Below are 27,978 nucleotides of genomic sequence, written 5' to 3'. Positions count from 1 at the left end.
AATTATTTTTTTTCTTTTTTTTTTTTTTTTTTTACATCAGCAAAACCTCTAGTGACTATCAAAGGAAAGAAAAAAAGGCAGGGACAACATATACCAGTAACTTTCTTTGGTTTACATTTTCCACTATCCGGAACTTCCCTCACCTACCCCCAAGATAAGGAATATCTCATGAAAGAGTGGCAGAGAAGTGGCCAGGAAAGATTGCCAACATGGGAATTCTGTACCAGTATTTAAACTTCTGCATCCCTAGTACATAATGGTAGCCTTAGAGTCTCAGTATTAGATATGGTTGAGCCTTTAAGCCATCTGCTTCATATTGCTCCAAATCAAGTTGGATCAGGTTTTTTGTTTGTTGATTGCTTCATTCAAAACAAGCAAACAAACAAAACCACAAACACCAACCCAAATCACAAGAATTACACCCTATCTCCTCCAGACATGGGCAAGATTTCACTACATACACACTATGGTCCTCAGGGTAATCAGAGGAGTTTTACTAAAAAGGCTTCAGCTACCACTAGTCGCAATTACAGAATGACACTAGAGTAATTGCATGGTCAAGCTTTTGGACCTCAGCTCAGGGAGCGGCAATAGATTTGGAAAACAGGCAGTAACGTGTGTCTGGGAACCAGAAGGACAATGATAATATCTAAAGCTTTTGCAGGTCTTTCTGTAGCAACTAAACAGACTGGGGTCAAACAACTGTCTATGTCCTCATTATATTAATACACATGCAAATAAATGCAGATGACTTTTACTGCTGCTGCTACTTACAGACCAAACAATGTTAATTCCATAAACTACCATTTCAGAAACAATTCTCTAGAGTACTGGCCTTCAGGTTTTCATTTGCACTAAGCACACTATTTTATTAACTCAGCTAAAACACAAATACAAATCAGAAACACACTCGTACCACGCATTTTTTAAACACTGATCAAGACAGCAATTAGACAGTAAAGAGGTTATAGGGAAAAGTGTTTGAGAAGATTATGGTTTTCTCTATCTTTCCCTTCCTTGATGTTTCTTTTGTATTTTTATGTCCCTGGTTAGGAGCTTAAGTGTTTCAACAAACTTGAAAGTCTCCAAGATCCTGTGCCACCTGTATCCTTCTCCTGAACCTTTAAAAAAGTCTGAAGAAGCTTAAACAAACATTTATCTTTGAGGTAATGTCACTGAACAGGAAATAGTGCCCACAAGCAGCTAGTGGTCACCAGTCTTAAATCAATCAGACACTCTTCAGTCCACACAGCACAACTCAATTATATTGTCAAGTAATATTTTCCTAAACTGCACCAGGTATTTACACACTACAGTGACAACCAGCATCACAAATGCTCACTAACTGGCATCAGGGACTAGTTAGATTTTGAAACTATTATAAGTGAACCAAAGTCCTAACAAACCATTTCGAGAAAAGCATTTACAAGCATCAAATATTATACAGAGTATTTCTGGCTTCTGTTTCACTGTAAGCAGTGTGGTTTAGGATTAGGATTAGTTTCTTTATCCAGGTTTTCCCCCTGCCATTAATTTATGGGACTCAGCACAGCTGGCTGAACTCGTATAGAAGGGCATCGGTTCGGAAGCTGGAAAGGATATAGGTCAAAAATCAACAGCAACAGCCCTTGCTGAGGAAAAACAGCTAACTATTGCTATTGCTGGTTTGCACATAAAAGGTAGTTCTCCATACTCCTACTCAGTAACATACAACAGTCAAAGGACTCAGAAAATTCTATGAAGGGAACATAAAAGCATATTTAAATTTTAAGGAAAACTTACCATACTATCCCTTGTGCTCCTGATCCTATTGGTTTTAAGTTTTGATACCGCTTCAATACAGTGAAAGTAGAGTCTCCAATTTCAACACTGTAGAAATTGTTGTCACGCTTGCTTCTGCTCATGGCGGCAACTCAGTTAGATTGCTTCATTCAGATTTTGCTTCTGGCCTGTAAAGAAACAAAACTTTAAAACCTAAGATTTTACAACTGTATGTAATCTGACAAAGGCAAAATTCTCTATAACACATGGAAGACACTTCCCCAATAAGTCCCATATGCAAATGTATTTATTTTTAACATCTGTAGCAATAAGATGGCGTGTCTGAAATGTTTTATTTTTAGGAATGTTCTTAAGATAGGATTCTAAAAGGGCAAAAATAACAGAAAAGCAGAAGTGAATAGTAGCAAAAATCTTAGGCAGAAGATTAAACAGGCAGGAAGCTACATGTCATCCAGAGAGTGCCGTGAGATGAGTGCTGCCAGCCCTTCACACACACACACGTGCAGCAAGAGAGACAGATTTGGACCAGACACTCTGCAGAGCTTCCTTCCAACCTAAATTGTTGCATGACTCTGTAAATACAACAGTGCGAAAACATCTTCCAGACACTGCAATGATCAAAATATTCCTGGTCACAACTAACAGGAATACCTGTCACTCATGTGGAAATATATAGTCAGTCTAGGACAGAAAAGGGAAACTGGCCTTGTCAGAGATGTCACATAACTAGCTCCTATGAAAAAAAGTAATCATCAGGGAAAACAAGACCAAGAGCAAGAAAAAAGTATGTATATTATGCACACACACAAAAAAAACAAATGAACGACCAAACAAACAAACACACACAACAACAAAAAAAACACCCTTATATTGCAAAAAAAGGAAGGCAACATCTCAATGCACATGTCCACAGGAGAAGAAAATAGAACTGCACAGTGGTTTTAAGTGTATCGTTTCTTGTTTCTTTGATGTTAACTGCGCACTTTTAATTTTCTCTTTACAGGTGTTTTGGGTGTAGCTGCAATACAATTGATACCCAGCAATGCAAACTCCTGCTTGACTAGAAGAAGAAATTTCTTAATTTCTTCAGGAACTACAGCATGCTGTCTTCCTTTGTCACCAACTTAAGGAACATTTTCCCATATTATTACTCAAAGGCCAAAACAAATCCTTAGATTCTGTATGGCATGACGCTATACATTTGTTGAATTTTAAACAAGCTTTGAAAACGCAGACAGTGCAAATGTGGCCACAAATAATAATAACAATCACAAATGTAAAAGTAGAATTTATTTAGGAATCTAGAAACTGACCAGATTCCACTCTCAACTAGCTAGTCTTAACCTGCATAACCTGCACCATTTAAGCTATGTAGGTGCAATAAAAAATACTCTGAAGTTCCAAACAGGACATATTTTTAACTATTCAGTAAATTATAAATTTAAAATGCACAATCTTAATCGGCATTTATCTCAAAAGAAAAGTCTATTAAACAAGCCCTTTCCAAAATACTGTCAAAAAAAGAGTCCCTGTCACAAAGACTTAACTAAATACCAAATGAGCTTGTACCAGTGTATAAGCAGTATTGCTGAAGGCTTCATTCTCCAGCTGACAGGGAAAGCACAACTGGACAAGAACTGTTGCCTTACACAAGAAAAACTGTACACAAAATAGGAATCCAAACTGTAAATGGTAGCTCTATGGGGTGGAGGTGCGCTTAGTGGAAGGAGCCAAAAAGCCTAATTTCTTAGCAATACATGACACCATCCCCAGCTCTTTCTTCACTTTTATCACTGCATCTTCGGACTCTGCCTCTTTCTCAACACTTTTTTTCAGAGATGCACTCACTCAAAGTTTTGGAATAAAGATGCCCAATGAATATGTAATAACAGAAAAACAAACCAACCAACAAAAACAAACACAGAATTAGGAGAGAAAAAATGTGTTGTGGAAGGTATGAAATCAGCCAAATTTTTGAAAATCAGAAAACAAAGAATGAAAACAATAATTTATACAATCTTACATCTGTTCATCATCAGCTGAGAAAAAAAACAAACCAAAACAACAACTATTGAGTTTATCCACTAAAACTGTAATGACATTGAACAATGTAGGATTAGCCAGAACAGCGTAGTAGACAGAGCTCTGCTGTTTGGTATCAATATCAAGATAATGAAAGTTTGTTACTTCACTTGGGATAATTCTTCAGAAACAAGTGCAGGAAGGCCTGCTCCTCTCCATCCAAGGTTTTCAGATGAATGTTGGTACCTTCACTTTTAAAGGTCAATATTTTGAATAGCCAAAAACTAGTGTTTAATTGATTTTTCTTTCAATTTGGTAAACTTCATAGGATCAAAGGCTGAAACAAACCAAGCATAGCTTAAGAAAGGATCTTGAGAGATGATATTCCCTCAGAAAATAATTCCTTGATATTAACAGATTTTATGTGTATAGCATACATGGTATTATTGCAAAGCAAATTTTATTGCCTTAAAGCTTTGTGAGTTGTTACATGTTCAATACTGTAAGATGTGCTTGGCAATATATACTGGGAAACCTGTATTTACTAACCATTTTATAATTAATCATAGTATTTTAGCATAAAGCATCATATAAAATAAATTCTTGCTTATTTTGACCAAGGTAAAAAAAAAATCCATAGGTAATCTTTCTGTAATAAATTTTTCACTCCTTTCTGAATATATTGGCTTTGCAGTCACATAGGTACTGCCTATGACCCATTAATCTAACCCTCTCTGCTCCAAAGAGAAATGAAAAAAAAAACAACAAACTGTACACCAAGTCTAAGCTCACATTCTGAACTATTACAGCAGCTATGCTGGTGCTAAAAAAAAAAAAAAAAGTGAAGTTTGTGACAAGATTTGGTATGAATATTCTCTCACTTCAGGCAGTGACTGTAACATAGCCAGGAGGGTACCAGGAATGTCACACTCCCACGGTCCGTTCCCCTGCACTCTCTGCGCTTCTCCCCCCGCAAGCTCCAGAGATGATGGGGAATCAACCCTCTAGCCCAAGACAGAGAGAAAGCAAAAAGGATACTTTTGCCTGTACATGAGTTTTTGGCTGATAGACAGCTTCAGTCAGGACTACAATACACAGGCGGCACCAGCCCCACCCATCCCACTCATTCGAGGCTGAGTGTCCCTATCTTCAACAATGTGGATTTGCCACTTCCACCCTCTGCTCTGCATGAGGAACAGCAAGCACACCCTTCACAAAGAGCTGCCTCCTCCCTCACTTGCCTTTCCACACCCATGGAGATAACCGGACTTATCTACAGAAGATACATCTAATCAGGCTTTTTCAAGCCTCAGAATAAGTACTAGATGGTTTTGTTCTCCAGGCTTGAAACCAGGCAAAGGGTGGGGTTTTTATTTTCTGTTTTTGTTGTTGTTGTTTTTGGTTTGGTTTTGTTTGTTTGTTTTATTATTTTCGTTTGCGTTTTGTTTTGTTGTTGTTTTGTTTTTGTTTATTGAACTGTCTATATAGCAAAAAGTAGTATCTATAATACTACTTCCAAGAAGTATCTATAATACCTACTTTAACAATAAAAAATAATTTAAAAATTCAAATATTTTAAATCTATTTAAGTAGCTATTTAATTTTTTAAGAGAAACTATACCAACATTTATTCCTACAGCAAAATTTTGTAGATACATTGTGACACAATTCAGAGCATTTTGAGAGCTACAGTTAGAAAACTAAAAAAAAAAAAATCTGCTAGACTCTTTAGTCATAATAATTGTTACACTCCTATCTTAATTGAATACAAATTATAAACTCCTGTCATCAATGGTTTAATTATAATTGGTTACTTAAAAAAGAATGAGCTAAGTGTTTGAGGGACATGATTCAGTGACAGACAGATATAATTAAATGTGCCTCCATCCTGTTGAAAAATTCACCAACTGATGTCAGTCACGACACAACTTAAAATTTAAAAAACCCCAAAGCCAAACAAAAAACCCAATTAGTATAGAATAAAGAAATAAAAGGAAAAAAAAAATCTATAAAGGCGCTATCAGATTATAGTTTAAAAGGCTTTCCCTGCTACTGAACTATTTAAAATGATAAAAACCACACCATACATTGCATCTGAATAATACAGATCAGCCTAAAATGCACTGTATCCTTCTACTGACAGTTGAAAAAACTCAGTCTTCTAATTGCCATTGTACCTATTTAACTCTTTACAAACCAAATTAAAAGAAAGTTTCAGTCAATGCTTCCCTCTTAGTCATGAAACTTGTTAAGTAACTCTTTCGTGTAAGAGATGTTCTTATAATAGGTGTGGATATTCTGTGGGAGATCTGATCTACCTGGGCCATATCTCAAACACCTCACTACTACACCTCACATCACCAGCCTTGCAGACTGTGATGCCCAAATGTCACCCAGACCACTATTTGGGTATATTTCCAAGCCCCAGGAAATTAGTAAAGAGCAAGAGTGGGGAGATGGGTTTTGCAGTGCAAAGATTGCTTTTGCAGGAACTATTTACAGAAGGAAGTGAGAAAGACAAATAGCTCTGCTCTTACATACAGCAAAACCAAACTGCACTTTCAGTAAGACACTATCTCAGGGAAGAGATTGCTTTCTAAATAAAAAGTTTAAGGAATTCCTAAGAAACTTCAAGTCAGGATGTAATGCATAATTAAATGCAATCAAAATACACAAGAAAAACAAATACTCTGATAGACACCACTGGGTTTGTGTATTTCAATATACATCCACATACAGCAGCTCTAGTGCACCAGTTCAAATTTAATGTTGTATCTTTTAAAGGCTAATAAATGTAATGCCTGGTAGAACAAAATGCAGAAAAGAAAAAATAATCTACTTTGCATTAGAATATTCTCATTTACCAGTACTCGGGGTACTGACAGTCAGCACAATCCAAAATAAGTCTTATGAGGAGCAGCTGAGGGAACTGGGGCTGTTTAGCCTGCAGAAAAGGAGGCTGAGAGGAGACATTATCACTGTCTATAACTACATGACAGGAGGTTGTAGCACGAAGGGTGTTGACCTCTTCTCCTGAGTAGCAAGTGATGCGACAAGAGGAAACGGCCTCAAGTTGCACCAGGGGAGGTTTAGATTGGATATTAGGAAAAAATTCTTCATGGAAAGGGTTGTCAGGCATTGGAACAGGCTGCCCAGGGAAGAGGTTGAGTCACCATCCCTGGAGGTGTTTAAAAGACATTTAGACAAGGTTCTTAGAGACATGGTTTAGTGCTAGAGTTAGGTTATGGTTGGACTCAATGATTCTGAGGGTCTTTTCCACCCGAAATGACGCTATAATTCCGAATTTTTTCCTGTCCACTAATTTACTGCTGAGTAGTCTTCTGAAGTCTAGCTTCAAAGATCCACAACACCAAAAGCCTTAGTCTTTAAATATTAAATCAAGTCTAAGTTCAGAAACTGGCAGACTTTCAAGATTCTTACACAATGTATGCCTGCAATGTTTTTCATTAAAACGTGATTAAGCTATATCAGATAAACTCGTCTGCCTGAAATTTGACATTTTGTTCCATTTTCTATGAATTTTGCAGAAGCACATATGGGAAGAAAGGCAGGATGTGGATTCCAGATTTCTATAATTAATGAGGAAACTAATAATACATTTGTCCCATTAACTGTCAACTTGCCAGAAGGCTGTCAACTATCAGCAGGGGATCCCACAGAACATAGCAATTTCCTCTCACACATCAACTCTTGTGCTCTTCCTTGAAAACACCTTGCCTAAGCAAGTTTCAATACACTGCAACCTTTTAGCAGCAGCCCACAATTACTCAACGTAAGGACACTCCAAAACTGAACCCCAAGATAGTATGGTGTGGTTTGGCATATTAACTTACTAATTTTCCAGACTGCCATAAATAGTATTTACCTGAGAAAGCACAACAAAAATGCTGGATATTGAAATAACATTATATCCATACAATAAAAGGCCCTTAGGGAATCCACAAGGCTGTGCATAAGTCTTGGTCCAATTCCACTAAAAGCAACTAGAATTCAATAGAACCGCAAGAGACATAAGATAGTCAACAATTTCCTCTTATCACTTCTTTTACAGAGGTTGATAAAGTTTAAGATGTGAAAGCATGAACATGGACACAACAAACTTGTAGCTCCTCAAGAAGATAAGTAGCATATATCTATGAAAGTAAATATTATGGATAACCTTCAAGAAGTACAGACATTTATAACTATGCTTCAATGACACCCCATTCTCCTACTTCTCCACAAGTGAATAACACTGACAATGAAGACTGACCAAATTTCTTCACCCAGCTTTAAAATAAGCATATTTAAAACAACAGTAAGATTTTAAAACAAAAGAAACCATGTAAAGCAATGTTTACAAATATGCAAATATCTGCCATTTACTTTTGTCTAAAGAAAGGTGTGTACCATAGCATTTTTCGACAAGACTGTTCTATATAAACTTGCTGACTTAAAGATATCTGGATAACAAAATGCTGCATTTTAATACTAATATCACACTTTGTCTCTAACAGAGAAACCATTCACTTTATTAGTCAACATATAGGACAGTGTATGTACAGCGTATGTTAAACATTTTTCTAGTACAGCCTAAATACCTTGGCCAAACAGAGGATTTGGGGATGGAAAGTTGGGGTGGCAAAGAGAGAAGTTAATCCTTTGCTCACACATCTCTTGCTTAAAAAATCCTATTGCAAGTGCATTACAAACCTTAGTAATGGCCAGATGGACTTAGACATTGATAAAACAAAGAACTCCCAATGCAAAATTATATAAACAATACCAATATATTTGGTAAACTTTCCTTTGCAGAATGTGTAATTTGATTTCTTTAGAAGGCAGAGAGAGATGACTTGACTGTCATGCCAGGCCCTGTTTTATTTTACGCTTTTTACCCCTATGATCTATAACCACCAGACAGCGCTATGAAGGGACCTCCAATGTAGCAGATCTTCAGCTCTAAACAGCACAATACCAAACTGCAAATGAACTTCATGTGTTTGAACTAGAGCTAACACCAGCATGATTGTGGGAGGCTCATGGCTACACGGAGCTCAGGGCACAGACAAGGTTATCAGACCTGTACCCACTATGTCACTATGGCTGGATTTGGGGAATGTAGCATTTTGCTTTTAAGATCAATCCAGGCTCATCCACTCCAGGACTCTGAGAAGTGCAGCTGAAACAGCAGGCAATGATGAGGACTTTCCCAGCTCAGACAGGCCCTAACACCCAAGTTAACCACAACAAGTTTATGTATCCACAATTAGAACTTAATTGGAAAACCATGTGCTTTCAACTAGACGTCTGAGTATTTAGCTTTAGTGCATCATTACCATGAAATAATCTTTTCTCGCCTATCACACCTGCTAGCCTTCACGTCAACTAGATACCAAGTCTACGCTTTTTAAATCAGAGATCACTTTAAAGCAAAACATAATTATGCATAACACTACTCCCACACATTCTGAGCATACAGAGGAACAGAAATGGAACAGATTTTGTGGAAGAAGGGATCTCTCAGTCTACACAAGAGCACAAAATATTTTATGACCTCTTCTGCACTTTACCTTCACTAGAGATAGTGACAATTAAAAGGAAAGCTCCAAAGGTTGCATTGCAAACTGACAAAAAGCATACTTTGACAGATGTCTCTTCAGACAAAGAAACAAAATCCAAGAGATAATTTTCCCACTAGGGACATGGAAATAGATTTGCCTAGAATACTGCCAATTTAAAGGGTGGAGAAACATGTGCTCTGTACAGCTAGGTCTCTACAACTGCTCATTAATTGCTGTTTTATACTTTTATTAGACAACATAAAATGAAAATCCAGGATTTATCCCATGCTATAATGCACAATACCTTACTTTCAGTATTCTTTGGTCTCGGAAATTATACATATTTAGTTTGTTTCTACTGCAATGAAGTACAGAAGGGAACAATCATCATTAGTTACGAGATTTGCATGGAATCAGACTTGGTTTTCATGGTTTCTAAAGCAATCTAAGACCAAGCATAAATAGGCTTAGCCTTAGATGAAAATCAGGACACCAAGCTAGTAGCAGTCTTTGGGGCAGGACATGTCTTAGGCACAAGACAAATACCAGCTAAGACAATGATCTACCTACCACTGGAGGCTTCTGGGCAAAAGTGATTCACAGTTAAGGAAGGAGATGACTACAGAGGCTGCTCAGAATTAGGGTGACAAAAAAAAAGAAGACCATGACAGTTAAAGGAAGAAATGGGAAAAGGCAATTTTAAAATAAAAAATTGCATACATTACGATATTAGTTAGTAATAGAACAAACATTATCAATGACACATGCTACATACCAATGATTATACAATAACTCCATTTAGAAAGGGATCTAACAATACCAAAATTAATGTTCTGTAGGAATCTGTGGTTGACCTAGAGAAGGCCAGAAGTATTTCAAGTATATGCTAGATTGCTACTGAAAGGAAAACAAATGTACAGTGTACATAAATCTCTCGCATTAATTAATTTTATTTAATATCTTTGTGAAAATACAGTTCACACACAGCTGATTTGTATTCATCATGTCTTTGTGAACACTTGTCTAATTTTCAGCTGTCACCTTTAAAGGCTTCTGGACATCTGCTAAATGGATATTGCAAATAGAACCCAGTTTTCAGATACTCAATAAAACAAATGCTTCAAAGGCTCAAATTTAGGAAATGAAAGAACAAAAGCATTCTGTTTCTTAAAGGTAACTTTGTAACTCATTCAGTTATTCACAAAGGTAATCACGGTTTCAACAATGTTTTCTTTTTCCATACTGCCCTTGGAACTAGAAGTTACATTTAACAGTCCTTCCAGCTCTGTTAAATGCTAATGCAGATAAGGAATTTGGAAAAAGTAGTTAACATTAGCTGGGTGAACACTGCAGCAAGATATTACTAGACCATTATAAATATTAACAGAAAATTCAAAGCAAATGTCTTGATTTCCAAGAACCTGTTGACTATTTAACAATAAATAGATGGCTTTCTCCACTAAATATTATAATTTCAGAAAAGACGACATGTTTGGTATAGAAAGATAAATATGGCTTTAAAGCAAAATCTTTTTTGAGTATGCAACAGCAAAATGAAATTTCAGAGAATATAATATGGGCTGTTTGTACCAACAAATTACCTCAGTGGTTCATCAGACATCATTGCCAGATTGATAAATCTCTTGGGAAGATTTAGAGCCCTCTCCTTTAAACTAACTCTGTTCTCAGTACATTTTACAGGAAACGACTATGCAGAGTCCTAAATTAACAATGCATGAAATCCATTAATACTAATGCAATCTTTCCAGTGATTTAATGTTTACAGGTTCATATAGTGGCTCTAACCTCATGCTCCAGCCGGATCACATGATTAATTTCCTAGCCACCTAGAAAACTAGATTTAGTTTTCTTCATATATTTTCATCACCTCATTTGAAGATTAAGACAGTAACTGTAATCTGAGAAGTCTACTAAGAAGGGGAAGACATGCAGGGAAATAAACCATCCCCTTCTCCACTCCAGCAGCCTTTTCTTGGACAATGGTCACCTTATTACAGTTTCCATAAAAAGATTGCCTAATTGAATACAATTGCAATTAATTGACTTTCCAAAAATCAGTTGGAATCTCAGCATTAAGGAACTGTCTACCATTTAACCAGCACAAGCTCGCACAACAGCACCCACACTCCATACTGAATTCCAATGCAAACCTGCACAGTGACCCCTCTCCCATCTATAGAAAAGTAAAATGAAGAAATTTTTAAAATTAAAATGAACATGTGCTTTAGTATTAAATACAAAACAATCTGTGTATGGGACAGTTGGGAGCACAAGAGGCTTCAAACACAGAAGGAAGTATGTTTTCCCTTTGATAAAGAAGATCAACAAATTACCTTGCTCGGAAAATAATATTTACATAAAACCAGTTTTGTAAGCTACTCTTAAAATATCTAAAATTCAACTTCTTGTTCTAAATTCTTAACCTGGTAAATAAAAAGTCAACAAAAATCCTTCAGTAAAATCTACAATTCTGCTAAATTCAATACTTGGTGTTGTCTACAAAAGAGGGTTACAAGGACCTGCTATCACTTCTTGAAAGAGGTATTCACAAAACAAGTCCAATAATCTGATTTTAACCTCTACAACTGATGTCTTTTACCAAATCCCGGTTCTGTTTGAAACAGACAAGTAATCCTATACCTCAGATACAGGGAGCTTTCTTAGAACCATCATCTCCAAGTGCAAGTATAAACAAAGTACAAAGGACCTCAAGAATCACAAGGTGCTTTGAGTCTTCACCCAGAGTAGTAGTGACTCAAAAGCAGAAACTCAAATGGAAAAAACTAAGCATTTTCAAGACTGAACATGCTGAAGCACACACAGTCACTCCAGTGTTCACAGAGAACCATTTGCAAATGAGGTATTCTCAGATGCTCTAAACCAGGCTGTCTTCTTGGAACATGTAAATCTCTCCAGTTTTTGGGTTGCTTCTGCTCTCTAGTCCCATACTTCTCTCCACAGACATAACAGTACTCACTATTAATTCCTTATCTCTTTTTCTGCCCCAAAACCACTTCCATCCTATACTCCAGCAAGTCTAGCTTTGGGGCCAATCTCATCCAGGTCCAGCTTCCAGCAGAGTCCTTTGAATCCTCACAAACTCCAGACCTTACACTTTATAGGCAAGAAACTGCATCTCCCCTATAGCTCTTCAAAAATGTCAAGGCAGCCTGGACTACCCTGGAAGAAAGGAATCTTTCTACCTTCCAGTTACACCTGTGGATTACGGAAGAAAATCTGCAGTTTTAAAAATCATAAACAAAGCAAGAGTTTTTTCCAGATCTTGAATCAAAACACAAATACATACTTAAGATTTGCTAAGGATAATAGAAAGACAAAAACAGTAAAAAAGAGGAGCTTGAATTAGTAGAAGATTGTTTGGTTTGCTTTTTTGTTAGTGCTTGTTTGTTTTTTCCCCATCTAAGAAGCACCCAGTGAGGGAAAGGCAGGAGACCAGAATCCGAGCGCACTGAGCATGAATTGATCTTCTAAGGGGATACCAGGGCTATCTCCGGAGTTAATTCTAATCAACTTCTCAGTAATTCAGAGGAGTTCGTCAGCAGAGACCCACACACAGCCCTCTATTTTGTTCTCTTGCAAAAATGGGTGTAATAGTAGAATTTGTGGGCCAGGGAAGGATTCATAGAAACACAACCAGCATTTTTTTTTTTTTTAATTTATTTCTTAAATTACTTTTAGGGAACTTCCTGCCATTTAAATCCTTCCTAGCCCATTTACATATTTTATGAACTATAATGCCCAAGCCAGACATTGTACCGTACACTGAATAAAATAACTCCAGTATGTTTTGAAAGGGAGCAGAACACTTCCATGAAATTTTACACGTACTGAAATTCAGCTTCCACATAAGAGACAGACTAGAAGATGTTAAAAGAAAAATATATATGCAAATAACGATAGCAAATACACTTTTTCATTTTCATCTTAATTAAACTGGTCTGTTCCTTCTCCTAGTCACTTCAGTTAGTGAATGACCTCTACAGTGGGGCCATGAGAGCAGGTAAAGAACCTGATCTCCAGCACCTCTAACACCTGCAAGCTGCCTTGTTTGCTTTGGAGGGAGGGAAGGGGAGGGAGAGGAGAATTACTACTGGCAGCCAGTCAAGGATTTCTCCAGGGAAGAGGAATATACTTATTTCCCAAGCAGAGCTCTCCAGTAGCAGCTGCTGGCAACTGCAGCCCCTTGAGCTGCAACAAGGCAATTCCACCGAGGCAGAGAACAGGTTCTGTGGTGTCACTGAAGCCGGACGCCCGAGGGATTATATTTGCAGGGTTAGTCACAGGCAGGAACTTGAAGCTGGCATGTTCTCTAGCACTGCCCCTGTCAGGCTTATCTGATAAATACCATAGCATCTCAGCCAAAAGTAGATGTTTCCACAAAGCAGTGTGTCATTTTGGGAACCTCATCACAAATGTTTCACAAGCCATGATAAAAAGTGAATAATAAAACCAGGAATGAGCATGAACAGATAATTTTCAACATCATATTTTATGCATCATTGCTTTAATTCCCTGTCTGAAATCCTATGCAAATACTGGGTAACCAGGAATAGCAGTCAGGCACAGGTTGCAGTCATTAATGCCAAAACATTAATAGCTGAACCTGGAACTGGGGAAACCTTCAGCTGGAGAAAGCAAGCAGTGCTCATTGAATTTGGTATTAGGCAACCAAAGTTAAGCTTTTCTCCTTCCATGTTTCAAGTAACTTCAAATGGTCTGATATAATGTCAGAAGTAACTAACAATTTAGAGATTGTTTAACAGTAACTGTTGCTATGACTGGCAGCAACAAAATGTAACTAGCAGAACACTGAGTTACTGGCATTTGTCTAGAAATAGGTAGTGCAAGATCACATCCAAACATGTAGAAAGCCACAAAACCAATTCCTGTTGTTAAAAGCTGCTCCAGATGAACTATTTCCTAGAGCCGCCTGGCCAGCTGGCACGGACGGGCCCACCAGAGCTCCAGCAGCGATTTCACACACCACTCCCCGTGGAGCACGGGAGAGGCAAACGTCAACTTCACATCACATGTTCCTCAGCAGCTCAAAGCAGGCATTCATGCAAACCAGGTATCAAACATCATTATTTTCTAAAGTGGTTTAAGAAAATGCTACTCCTGAACAGGGGTCAGCAGCACCAACTTCAAATGCTGAACCTGCATGCACAACTTTGGAGTACCTTCTATATAAAAATCAATATCAAACCATTACATGCATTTCTGAAGAGAATTCTCATATTGTGAAACACCTCTTACAAAACATCCAAAATAAGATAATTGATATAATTTCTGCTGCACCTAAAACATTTGTTTTGTTTAATAAGAACTGAATTCTTTACCGTCAGATAAACACAACACATACCTCACAGAAGCAGGAATGAAAAATCAAGCAACAAATACAGAGTAAATTATTCACAATTGACAAATTCTACAGTGATTCTCCTTTCAAAACAGACATTTTTCTGCTTTTGAACAATAAAGCTCTTATTGAGAGGATTCTACTTAATCTGCCTTCCTACTCTTGCACCTCAGTTTCTCAACACTCTCAAATATTATCACATGATGCCAGTCTATAAGCTACAGCCCTTCCACTACAAAGCATACTAGCATATAGCAGTCACTCATGAAGAGTTAAGGTATTGTTTGTTAATGGCACAGAGACAATAAAAAAGATCAACACAAAGCACAGGAAAGAAAGATAACACATGGGACTGCATGTTTCTATTTATCTTTTACACACACAGATTAGCCAGAAGAGTCAGATAATTGACCTCACCTCTGGTACTTCAGCGCTACTCAGTTTTATCTCCCCTTTATAACAGTCACTAAAGCAGCTGGTCACAGAAGAAAATTATCCACAGACTGTTGCTCTAGGCCCTGCCTGGAAGTTAGGTAAAACACACATTACAGACACCAGCACTTTGTAACATGAGAAGCTGAAGTAAAACAAAATTAATACTCAGAAAACACAAGAATGGGAAGATAAGTCAAAATATATAGCATGGTCTAAAAATCAGACATTCAGTAGCCTGAAGGCAAGGAAAAAAAGACACGTAAGTGAATGCATATTATCAGCTCCATGAACAGATGTGAAAATTTGTGCTTGCTTATCTACCGTTCCTTCAGCTATCTCCCTCTCCTCTAAGGAAGTGGGGAAGTCAGCCAGTTTGTGGCAGGAGAGATGTAACCTGACATTTCTTCATCATTTGTGAATATCAAACATTTGATGCTACCCAGATTTCCCAGTTTCTGGAACATATTTTTTAAAAAGGTACATAGTCTGATCAGGAAGCAATCTCTAGAGAAAGACAACAACATAAGCATTTAAAACATCCTGAAAACTGTACTAGGAGTTATGAAGTTTAAGATTTACCCAAAAAGTATCTGAGGCTTACAAGTTGATTTTGGTGACAGTCAAATCAGCTCTGGTTATCCAAATCAGTAACATTTAAGCCCGCAGCACACACAACTTCCCAGCACTTCTCCCAGTCAAGTCAGTTCCTCTAACACCAGCAGTTAAGTCAATGTAGCTGCTCTGGAACACCAGTGCGCCCTCTCTGGAAAGTCCTCATCTGCAGCCAATAGCACTTATGTAACATACATACGCCCACCAAATTATAAATCACTTCTGATTTCATTTACAACGACACTCTGCTACTATATGGTATTCTGTAAATTTTCCAGAGTTTTGCATTTTGTGGTAAAGGTATATATGACACAGAGATAAACACAGGAGGTTACGCAGTGAAATTATGTATTTGTAATGGAAAATACTGCAGCATTTCTCTATATTTAAACTCTTTTTTTGTAAGAACTGATTAGACATCATCAGAGATTCTTTACGACAAATGCCTCCTCTTTAAAACAGATTTTAGATACACATGCCAGTAGGATGTAAATGAAGAGGCAGATACTCTGCAGCATGCGATATTAAACAGCCCGTAAACTGGCATTTCTAACACTAAAGATTCTTGCCCTACCTTTCCTCTCAAATGTTTTTTTAATGGACTCCTGAACTGTGACTTTATTTAATCACCAAAAAAAACTTTCATAGGCAGCATTTTTCCAGAACAAGCTTTATCAGAATGAACAGTGCTACATCTACCATAAAAAAAGATAAAAATCATCGCTCTGCAAACATTCTGCTGTGCTACATTTCATAGGAGAGAATCTCTATAGCTTCCTCAGTGTAATGTCACATGAAGCTCCACTACAGATGGCTCCATGATGAATCCTATTATCACTATATATAAAGTAACACTTTGTCAACTGCCTCTTGCAGGTCAGTTTTGCCACAGAAATCATAAACCAGAATGGCTCCATCAAAAGAAAACTTGTGTAACTCTACAGTTTGGCGAAGCAGCTGTCATGACAGCAGATTAAAAGACTATTCTTAGCAAAACTCTCTTTTTCAGAAATAATAGGATAAGGCAAGGATCTTCCAATTCCTTAATCCTTTTTCAAATACAAGATTATACAAAAGGACAGTAGATGGGGAGAAAATCAAGGTAAACATTTTTTAAAAGGCTTAAAATATTCATGTTTATTTCAGGGCATTATTTGTTCACTCCATTTTCTTTTAACAATGTTAAAATCTGAAATCAGTGAAGCAAGACTTCAAAAAGCTGTTCCATTTTAAGTACCCAATTCAATTGTGTCAGAAGCGCTACGTGAATTCATGCTGCTGGACCCAGAAAACAGGTTAAAAATCTCATCCTGCCAAAAGAATAGGACTACTGCATTGACGGGAATGCAATTCCATATTGGTTTATATACCACCCTTTTGTCCATAATCATATGTCATGGCCCATACAACTTACTCAGCTACTCAAAACATCTTAACTGTACCCTAACTTGAAATTCACAAGAAGAGAAAAAATTATTAATCTTGGCACTACACTGTTTCAGCTAACTACTTAAGGGATTGTTACTTCTAACCATATCACAAAAGTCTGCCAGTCCTCTGTCAATCCAAAGACTACTGGCAAAGCAGTAATATAGAACAAATAAGCAGACGATCAGCAAATAAACCAGTAAATATTATCCAGGATGCTTCAATGGGATCTGCACGACATTAGAAGTGAAATCTCATTCCAGGATTACTCTGGGGTAGGAGGAAATGCTTGTTCTTTAACCTCTTCTTGTACAGGAAGATGAAGCATACAGAACCTAAATGTTTCAGCAGAAGAAACAGATCAAAATATTATCTGATTCTTTTAAAGGACACAAGCAATCAAAAGATACCAAATGACCTGAACTACTCATTAAGACAACAGCTACAGAACATTAGAGGAAGCAAGGTGTTGAGTAACAGCTGTGAAAAGTTTTCAGAATGTTTTAAAACTACATTTTAAAATCACAACAATAGTTCTACAAAAAAAATAAATAAATCCTAAAACACTGTAACTTTAAATCTCCAATACAAAAACTTAGCATCCAATTATGAATGTGCTACTTTCACTAATTCACGCATTTATCTGTTAAGTACAAGCAGATTAATGTGCTATGAAATCCAGTCTAAAGTATTTGGCACAAAATACCTCAGTAATAAGAGCTTTAGAATGGAACAATAAACTTCAAAACATATTACAACCTCAGCATTGACAATTCCTTCACAGATACCTCCTGTGATGCAGTACAGTACTTTGCACAACGATTTACTGGGGTTGGCAGGGAAGGCACTACATTCCAACATAAAGGCTTTACTTTCTAGGTAGTTTGTAGGAAACTACACCAATCTACAGGATTCATCTCTAATGGCAATAGTATCTGCTTTGGTGTCCCGTTTCTCTTAGGCTTCACTAGTGCCTGATGCTCTGTCCCAGTAAAAAAAAATCCTAAGACAAAACTTGCCAAACTAGGAAGAGCTTGAGAATTCCCATTCTTTAAATAAGAGGGGAAAAAAAAAGGCACAACTTCAGAAGCACAGTTGTGCACGACATGCTAGTGCTAGCGGCTCTGCACACTATGAGTCGTGATAAGAAAATTTCTGAAGAAAAGTAGGAAAAATTTCAAATAAAATAAATAGATAACAATAAAGTAGCTCTAGTCACACCAAGATTTTCTGATTTCCCCACAATGCCATGCTAATATTAATGAAACCCTCTTATCTTCAACACAAGTATGTTAGAAGCTGAACTGTCTTCTTCCCCATTTTGACATACAAGCAGTACAAGAATCTTGCCACGCTTCAATTTAAAAAAGAGCAAAATAAACACTAGTTGCTGTTCAACGAGGAGCTTTGCATTGGAGCAACCATACAAATGAGAGTCAGTTGCTGCTGGAACACTTCACTACTCATTAAATGAGCCACTGCCATGCACAAGGGCATTCCTGTGACTGTCTCCTGTATACCCACTTTTGGCAGTAAATCAAACAAATGAAGTTGGCCCACATTGTTCTAGTAAAGCTTTTTAGGATATCACGTCACTACTCTTCCTACTCTGAAGGTGACAAGGATGATTCCCATCATCCAAAACATCCACACAAGGAACAATCAGGAATTTATCAAGGTTTATGCTGATCGGCATGTCAACCATAGCATTCACTTTCACTGTTTCCATAGTAAAATCTGCGATTAGGATTACAAGCTAGAAATTATGTTTGTACTTTTCATGCCCGAGATCCTGCAAGTAAGCATCATAACTACTGTTAACCTTGCTGCAACATAATCTTAGGCATTAAAGCTATTACAGAATACATCCAGGGTTTGCAAGGATGTGCTTTTCCCACAGAACTTTATCTTGGAATCACACATGAGCAGCTGTGTTCATGTATTTGACTATGTACAGGTTCAAACCTCACAACAGCATATTTCCTAAGAGAAAAAACAGTCACACTGGGTTGTAACTTTCTGCTCTGTTCACCTCCCTTTCCCTAAGATTTCACATCAGCTTTATTAAATGGACAAATACATAAGAATTAACAGTAACAAATGAGCTACAGGATGCTCTCTTCCTGAGGCAGCACAGGCATTATGGACAACGGCACAGATGAATTTATAGACCTGCCATGGCTCTCTATTTTTTTTTCCCAGACGATTTTAACCCTACCACCTCTTTGCAGTCATGAACTGCTACTGTGATCAATTGGAAATCAGATCAGAGCTGATTCACTCCAGGAAGCCACTCCTCAGAGCTCTCCAGCTACATGTAAGAAACAATCACCCACCCTGCAGAAGATCAAATCCTTCAGCAGCCAACACACTCCTCCGATACAGAAAGCAAGACCTGGACAACCTTCAGCTGGCTACCAGGCTGCTTATTGCAGGCTGTTCCTTTGGAGACCGGTTTTACGTTCATCACAGTGATCATGGGCATGATAGCTACCGTACCCTTTTTTTGTCCTTTATGTTAGCCTGCAAGCACTTCTGGCCTAGTCAGCCGGAAAGTTCAAAGCAGAGCAAAAAAATTACCAGTATTGCCACCAGCAGAGTTGAATGAAGATGCTTATCACATCCCATTACTTTTCCCTCTACAGCTTCAAACAAGGCTGCTCAGAACTGTGTTAATCTACATCACCATGTCTTTGTTTTGCCAGCTTCCTCAAGCTGCTTTGAAAATAAAATAATAATTTAAAAAAATCTATAAACAGTAGAATTGTGATATGGCTTGAAAGCAAGCCCTGGAGACCATCTACCTGCTCACAAGAGTTAGAAATTCAAATTTGTATTTATATCAGGCTGCTCAACCTTTTCCAGTCAGAAGGCTCTAGGCATGGAGATTCCATGGCCTGTCTGGGTTCTTGGTGCAACGCCCACCCACTTCCATGCATCAAGACATTCCCTTCATGTCCTACTGCAATTTTCATTCTCATGTCTTACAAACATTGACTCATCTTTTCACTATTCACCTCTGAGGGGAAGGCAGCTCCATCAACTCTATAACCCCTTGCTTAAAGATGGTTAACCACATTCTCCTTTAGCTTTCTCTTCCTCAGGTTGCAAACTCAGTCCCTCCTCCACCCTCAGGTTCTCCAGCCCCCAACCACCTGAGCAACCCAGTGCTGGACTCCCTCCAGTTCACCTCTCCCCCAGGGTGCACGTATATGTGATCTACTGGGCAGCACTGCAGCTTCACAGCTGCTCCCTGTAGAGAACAGTTACCTCCCTGTACCTGCTGACCAAGCTGTTTCTAATGCAGTCCAGTAAGTAATCAGCCTTGAGGGCCACAGAAGCACACTGCTGACTACTCCTGGTGAGTTTCTCATTCATCAAGAGCCCTAGGTCCTCCTCTGGAAGGGCTGCTGCCCAGTCAGCATCTCCCAGCAGTCAATAGCAGAAGGATCGTTTTATGCACCTACGTGCGTAGGGACACACACACTTCCAGAACCGGGCATTTCCACTGCTTTGAGATCACAGGGAGAAATACGATACCTAATGTTCATTCTTTTTATTGCACAACAGTCAAAACACCAGACTGGAGACATTTCAGTTTTGTTCAGCAGACTAAGATACGAGGTAAACGTTTGAATAGACAAAGACCACAATGAAGAGAACACAGCTTTTAGCCACAATTTGTAGTTAAATAGTAAACATTTGGTTAAGACGTTTTCCTGCATACTTTTAAGATCCACAGTAAAAATAAAACAAAACAAAAAAAAAAAAAAAACAAACCACAAAGAGCTTGGTGTAATGTCAATATAATTAAGTAATGGGGAGTTGTCAGAGTTGTTATTTTTATTTGTCTGTTTGGGGGAGGGAGGATTGGTTTTTGGTTTTCATATTTTTTAATACTCAAAAATCACTAATTACAGTGAAGAGGCTTTCCAGCAGCACTGTAAAATTAATGTTCCCCCTTTCCCTGCCCCGAGCATATATACAATACTTGCTTTGTTTGCAACACAAATGACCATTAAAGTACATTTTCTGCCAGTCACCATTTTAGCATTAGTCTACAATATCCAACTGAGAATGATTAATAAGCATCCCATCTGTTCACATATCTAGCAGCATTTATTCAACAATAAAAGTGACAATATGGGCTACAACTATGAGGCTTATTTTAGTATCAAGCTTACATGCAATCAATTCAATCAGAAAAATGAAACGCACACACACACAAAACCACCACCACACAACCACCACACCAAGGATTAGTTTTTAATTACTTGGAAGAAAAAAGCATCTGAAGTTAAACAGGAATGTGTTGCTTTTAATTATAAGCTTGGTACACCAAAATCACTATCTCTTCAAGCTTAAAAAAAAAGCAGGCCTTAGAAAACATTACAAAAATATTTTACAGAATAAATAATAGACAAGGTAACAGTACTATATAAACATCTGGTTGGGCAGTTCTCCATGCTGCTCTGATTGACCATCAGTAATGGATCTCACAGTTTGATGCAGTCAGTTCCAGTCTCTTGGAGGAGTTTTCACTCAAAGGCTTTGCAGAATCTGTAGCAGAAGCGAACTGCTATTCAGAGTTGGCTGTATGAGCTGTAGTGTTTCTTACACTACCCAGAATGGGAGAGTTTTCCAGCTCACAAAAGGAGGCTAGCTGCCATGTGCTTGGTGTGTTCCTTGAGTGCACACAAAGTTTACACCAAGGAAATCTCAAGTTACATTTTCAAAACATTGAGCAATTCTGGTTGGTTTTGATTTTGTTTTCTGTGACTTATTCTTTGAATTCAGTTATATAACCCTAATTAAAGGTTGCATCCTGTATAGCTACATCTATTGCTACTTACTTTTAAGTCAATGCAATGGCAACATATTCAACCCATCACCAAGTCATCATTAATTTCTCCACATCATTTTTTAATTCTTCTAAGACAACACATTTCTTAGAAATGTCACTGTTCACTAAGGCTACAGTTTTGCCACAGGACAAACATGTACAAATGAACAGTATTAATAAAATTCCACTAAATATTCAGTAAGTACAAACATATTGGGAAACTAATCAGTGACCTACATCTGCAATCCCACATTTTGAATAAGACTTGGGACAGAAAAAGAGTAGGGTAATTCAAGCATTTCTTTCCTTGAGACTTCATGTGTTACTGAGATAAAATAAGATGGGAAAAGCTATAGTAGGGGAAGTTTTGAACACTAGATTAAAAGCTGCCCCTACCAAGCAAAATAACGTAAAAGATAACTGCTACATATTTTGAACTGCCACAAAAGAAATGAGCATTTGCATTTCTACAGGTAAAAAACCAACAGTGTGCCCTGGCAGCCAAGAGGGCCAACCGTGTCCTGGGGTGCATCCAGCACAGCATTGCCAGCTGGGTGAGGGAGGTGACTGTCCCGTTCTGCTCTGCACTGGTGCGGCCTCACCTGGAGCACTGGGTGCAGTTCTGGGCAACATAGGATAAAAAAAGTTATTAAGCTACTAGAGAGTGTACAGAAGAGGGCTATGAAGTTGGTGAAGGGTTTGGAGAGAAAGCTGTATGAGGAGTGGCTCATCACTTGATTTGTTCAGCTTGGAGAAGAAGAGACTAAGAGGAGACCTCATCGCAGTCTATAGCTTCCTCACAAGGAGAGAAGGAGGGGCAGGCACTGAACTTTTCTCTTTAGTGACCAATGACAGAATCCAAGGAAATGTCGGGAAGATGTGCCAGGGGAGGTTTAGGTTGAACATTAGGAAAAGGTTCTTCACCCAGAGGGTGGTGGAACACTGGAACAGGCTCCCCAGGGAGGTGTCACAGCTCCAAGCCTGACAGTGTTCAAGAAGAGACTGGACAACGCTCTCACACACATGGTGTGATCTGTGGGGTTGTCATATGCAGGGAGAGGAGCTGGACTCAATGATCCTTGTAGGTCACTTCCAACTCAGGACATCCTATGATTCTATACAGTACTAAAATAGTTAATATTTCCTTCTTCACAAACATAATAAAGCTAGCAGAAAACACTAGTAGTCATCAGCACTGCAAGGATATACTTTCTGCCTCACCACCCTGCCTCTGTCCAAAAATTTCCACACTATCTCATTTGAAGGCCCCTATTGATAGTACACATATGCCTTGAACCAATTAATACAGGTAGGTGTGGAAGACTATGTCCATCCACACAAAGTTACTGACTCATAACTTCTAGATAAACATTCATCACCAAATGAGTGTTTATCTGCAACTCATGTTGGGCTCCACCATGCATTCAAGAAATCAAAATAACCATCTTGTTCAGAATGGTTTTCAGTAACAGCAGCAGAAGACCAAGACTGCAAACAGATCTTTAAACAAGCACCTCTCAACAAAACAGACGTTTGACCCCTTCCATCACTTTAGCCACCCAACGACCACTACTTGATCTGTGAATACCTTTGTGCATATGCATGACTGACAGCAAGCCCCACCTAACGAACCTCCGTGTCTTCTAACCTTGCAGTAGCAGAGCTGTTTCTTCAGACAGAACTGATCAGGCTGAAAAACAGCCAAAGAGGAAGATATTTTTTTTTCCACAGATGGAGCAGTTAGCTCTTGATCTATTTTACCACACAGCAGCTGGTAAGAAGAGAGACTGCTGAAATAAGGTAACCTCTGAACACAAAACTATTCTGTGACAACAGAATATAAACACTCATAAGTGCTCTGAAAACACAAGGACTTTATCAGGCAAGTGTCTTTCACTGACACTAAAGTCACTGTTAAAACGAATATTTGCAACTAAAAGTGACTTGATGTATTTTCATACAAACATACTTTGTAACAGAACAATCAATGACTTTTTAAATGTAGCTCATCTATGCACCAGAATAGCCAAAAAGAGCCTTTATTAAAGGTGAATTTCTACCTCCATTTAAACAAGAGGATTCTTGAGAGATTTGAGAAGTAGGTGTTCAGATTCTTAAATCAAAGTAAAATTGCTTTTCAGAATCCATGTCCAAAGTGGTGAATCTCACAGCAGGTAAACAACATAAGTAGTCTCAGCTGGATTTTTAAAAAGCTTTAAAAAGCCAAGAGATCTTTCTGTAATATAATTCAAAACCTGCAGTAACAGGCTTCTGCTTAAGGATAAGTTGTGGTTTGTTTGTTTGGGGGCTTTTGTTTGGTTGCTTTTTTAAAGGAAACATTTAAAGCAATAAAATACACTCAGCCTTTACTAAAAACCTAAGATCAAGACCAATTTAGACTGATTTCCGAAGTGATACAGCAATTAACATTATATATCTTAAAAACACATGGGAGAACTATACACACACAGAGTACTTTTTCACAAGGGGGTTAGGTGAAAAATGACGTTTAAGAAATAGCACACCATACTTTTCAGCAGACTATCACGAGGGACATTTGTATTTGTCCAGAATATTGGACCAATCCTCAGAAATGAGGAGCTGAGTATGTGCTTTCCATGCATCTTTTAAACAAACATTCAAACAATTTAGGCAGCTGAGGAAGGATGAAAAAGAAAAAAACAACACATATACAATGAATAAATAACAAAGTAGCAGTTTAACCTCAATTACTATCCCATTAGCTCATGGTTTGAAAAAACAAACAAAACCAAACTAAACATGAAATTAACACTGATTCATTTCAGGTGAGTAGCAAGCAGAAAATCAGTTAATCTCAACACACCTGTTTATTCCCCAATATTTACATAACAATTCACCAATGTAACAACTTTACCTAAATCCTTTGCAAAGGATACTTTCACTCCTATAAAGCCAGTAAAGGTGTTTGTCCCTAAAGAGCAGGGTTAAAAGTCAAAACACAGAAGACACACGCAAACGGCAATTCTATTTCTGTCTAGAACAAGCAGTCCAAAACTACAGAAGTCAGAATCATACTAGATCAACTTGCTAATGTTTCTGACCTAGAAATCTCCATGAAGTATATGGTAGCCCGCAAAATTACTTTGAATGCTTATATGAGCCAATGGTCCAAAAAGCATGGGAATTTCTGCACTGGGAGACACTGTAAAGCTCCTTTTTCAGATCGATGACAAAACAACTTTGCACATCCTCTGCAACCTGGATTAGTCTTGTTCAGAAGATGTTTCTCTCTCCCTTCTCCAACCACAGTTTTGCCCATTTGGCCCTGAAAACTGTCGAGATCTGCCAGGCAGCCTGGAATTTGTTCGGTCTCTGCACCAGCATCACATATTCTGCCAAACTCCATACCTGCACCCTACTACCAAACTAGTCTGATGTTACACATCTTTGAATCAAGAGTGGAAAAAACACAAGATGGCTGCCCCCACAGACTGACACCAAAGCAGGGGACTATGTGAAATTCAACATGTTTTTCTTAACTACTATCAGAACAATTAAAAGTTCCCCTTCATTATATACAAGGAACGCTCAAATAAGCCACGGAACTCACTTCGACAATAACCTTAACTAGGTTTGGCCCAGTTTCTCTTCATATTACAGTTTAAACCATCTCAAGTTATCTAATATGCTGATATACCAGCAAATACATGAAGTTGCATGTTATACACTATTCTGCCCTAGAAGTGCATTTGTTGGCATCTCCAGAAGCAAAACCAGGTTAAGTCTCCACACCTGTAAGTAAAACCCAGCTGCAACGAGTAAGCTTGCTCAATTCCACATGTACATGCCCTAGGGCAAGTAATACTTTCCTTCCCAGAACAAGTGTAACACCCTTTGTGTTTATATTATCAGATAGGCCAAAGCCTATCGGGTTTCTTGATTGTCTGAAAGGCTTCAACAAACCTGTTCTGTACAATATCGAAATTTAAAAACACACTACACACTCAAAACCATTATTGTAACTGAGAGAGAAAAAAACCAACATATAATCAAGTGGTATTTGTAGGTGATTAGCAGTGCTAATGTCAAACTTCACTGACGGGAACCACTTCTGACAGAAAGGTACACAGAAACGGGCTTTGGGAGTAAAACTGGATGCTGTTAATAACACAGAGAAACCAAAGAGCAAAAGAAATTCTTAAAAGATACAGCATATTCCTTTTGCAACAAATACTAGAATTAAAAAGCAAAAGAATCAAAGACACTGTTGGACTCTCCCAAGCCCCTAAATTTGGAACAGTTATACATCCTAAAGCAAAATAAATAAATAAATAAATAAATAAATCCTTTAAGAGGCATTTTTAAGAGGAAGGTCACAGAAGTTGACTCCAGAGGTGGCCCACTCTCTCCGAGGGCTGCACTCCCACCTCCTCGACCGCAGACCCTTCCTTCCTCGAAGGCCGAACAGGCACCCGGGCTGGCGGCTCCTTCTAGCCCGGGTGCCCCCGCTCCCAGGAGGAGGAGCCCTGCGCCGAGCCTCCTGCCCCTCCTGCCACACCAACAAAGAGGCCCCCGCCATTATCCACCGAGACACCTCCAGCCCCCCCAGCCCCGAGCAGATACGGAAGGTCACCGGACCGGAGAGCCCTGCACCGCCGCCCGCCTCCGGGCAAGGGCACGGGCCGCCCCCGGCTCCCTCCCCGCCCGCTGCCCCGCCGAAACGTAAACAAAGCGGCCGGGCCCGGCCCCCGCCCCGCGGCCGCTCGTCCGAGCGCCGTACCGTGCGGCGCCGCGCCATGCCGTGTTGTGCTGTGCCGTACCCCCGCTCACCCTGTTCCACCCACCGCCGACCGCCGCTCCAGCGGAGCCGCGGACCCCCACCGCCGCGCTCACCGCCTCCCGCTGCCGCCGCCTCCTGCCTCGGCCGCTGAGTAATGAGCCGGGGCCGGGCCGCGCACACGCACCGCGCTCCGCCCGCCCGCCGCGGCTGCCGCCCCCTCCGCTCGCCCCGCCCGGGTTCCGCGCTGCCGCTGTCCGCCCCGCTGCCCTCGGCGCTGCGCCCGCGCTGCCCTTCGCCGCAGCCGTGTCTCGGGAAAGGGCCCGGGGCGGCCGCCGCGGCGGATCCCTCCCGGCTCCGAGCTGGTCCTTGCGGAGGCTGCGGGTCCCCGGCTGCCCGCGGGCCCGTGCATCCCTGCTTGGCACCAGCGTCGCTCGGGCTCCTCCGCAGCCTTCCCCTGGAGCAGTTCCTTTCCAAAACGCGCCCCTTAGCCAGGCCTCCCTTCCTGCTGGGGCTTTCATAAAAAAATGGCATTTTTCAGGTCCTTCCCTTCGTGCTTTCCACCAATGCTTTGACACCCAGCCTTCGCACTCTGGCATCGGTTTTTCTCCTGCTCCTAGACATCTTTCATGGCCTTGGGACCTCCAGGCTTCCTGTTTCGTGCCTGGCATAGCAGCATTTTATCTCATTATTGGGTGCCTAGAGTGTTGTAATGTTTTCTTGTTCTGTATCTGTTTTGGCACTGTTTTTCCCCTAAATCTTCAGTGCTTCTTTGTGAGATTTTGAGTTATTCATTAGCATTGCCTTTGGCTCTTGGCACTTGACATGAATACGCTCCCCTTGGTTTTTCAATATTTTGTTTAGTATATAATTGTCTTTTATTTCTCCTCCTCAAATATCCCTTCTTAGAGATAGAAGGAGGCCCCTCAGCACCTTGAAGCCATGTCAATATGGCTGAAGCAAGCCTTTGTGTATTTACACTGCATGGTACAAAAAAGGGCTTATGAGCAGTGTTTAAAAATATGTAAGATCTGCCAGTTAGGCAAAGTGCACTGTAAAGACAGACATTTCATTTTTAGTTAATTGTCAAACATTTGAATGGCTTATGCCACATTGTTGAAGATGCCAAATA

At 39.3% G+C, this 27,978-nt stretch overlaps 1 protein-coding gene across 13 annotated transcripts in view; it reads right to left on the bottom strand.

The window, feature by feature from the left end:
* The window catches only part of MAPK8 (mitogen-activated protein kinase 8), a 51,829-nt gene extending 24,715 nt beyond the window's left edge, over positions 1–27,114 (bottom strand). For 4 of the 13 annotated variants that reach the window (XM_065067372.1, XM_065067366.1, XM_065067371.1 and 1 more), the window contains exons 1-2: positions 26,963–27,114; positions 1,783–1,949 (exon numbers count right to left, since the gene is read on the bottom strand). In XM_065067372.1, coding sequence (XP_064923444.1) covers positions 1,783–1,904 — 122 coding nt within the window. In that variant the 5' untranslated portion in view covers positions 1,905–1,949; positions 26,963–27,114. Of the gene's footprint in view, positions 1–1,782; positions 1,950–26,849 lie in introns of all 13 variants that reach the window. The other 9 variants (XM_065067375.1, XM_065067373.1, XM_065067368.1 and 6 more) reach the window with 8 other exon arrangements.
* Positions 27,115–27,978: the final 864 nt, after the last annotated feature.

Source organism: Columba livia, chromosome 6 (assembly GCF_036013475.1).
Source record: "Columba livia isolate bColLiv1 breed racing homer chromosome 6, bColLiv1.pat.W.v2, whole genome shotgun sequence".
NCBI lineage: Eukaryota > Metazoa > Chordata > Aves > Columbiformes > Columbidae > Columba > Columba livia.
The sequence above is the reverse complement of the archived record's forward strand: the minus strand, read 5'-3'. Positions and strand labels throughout refer to the sequence as shown.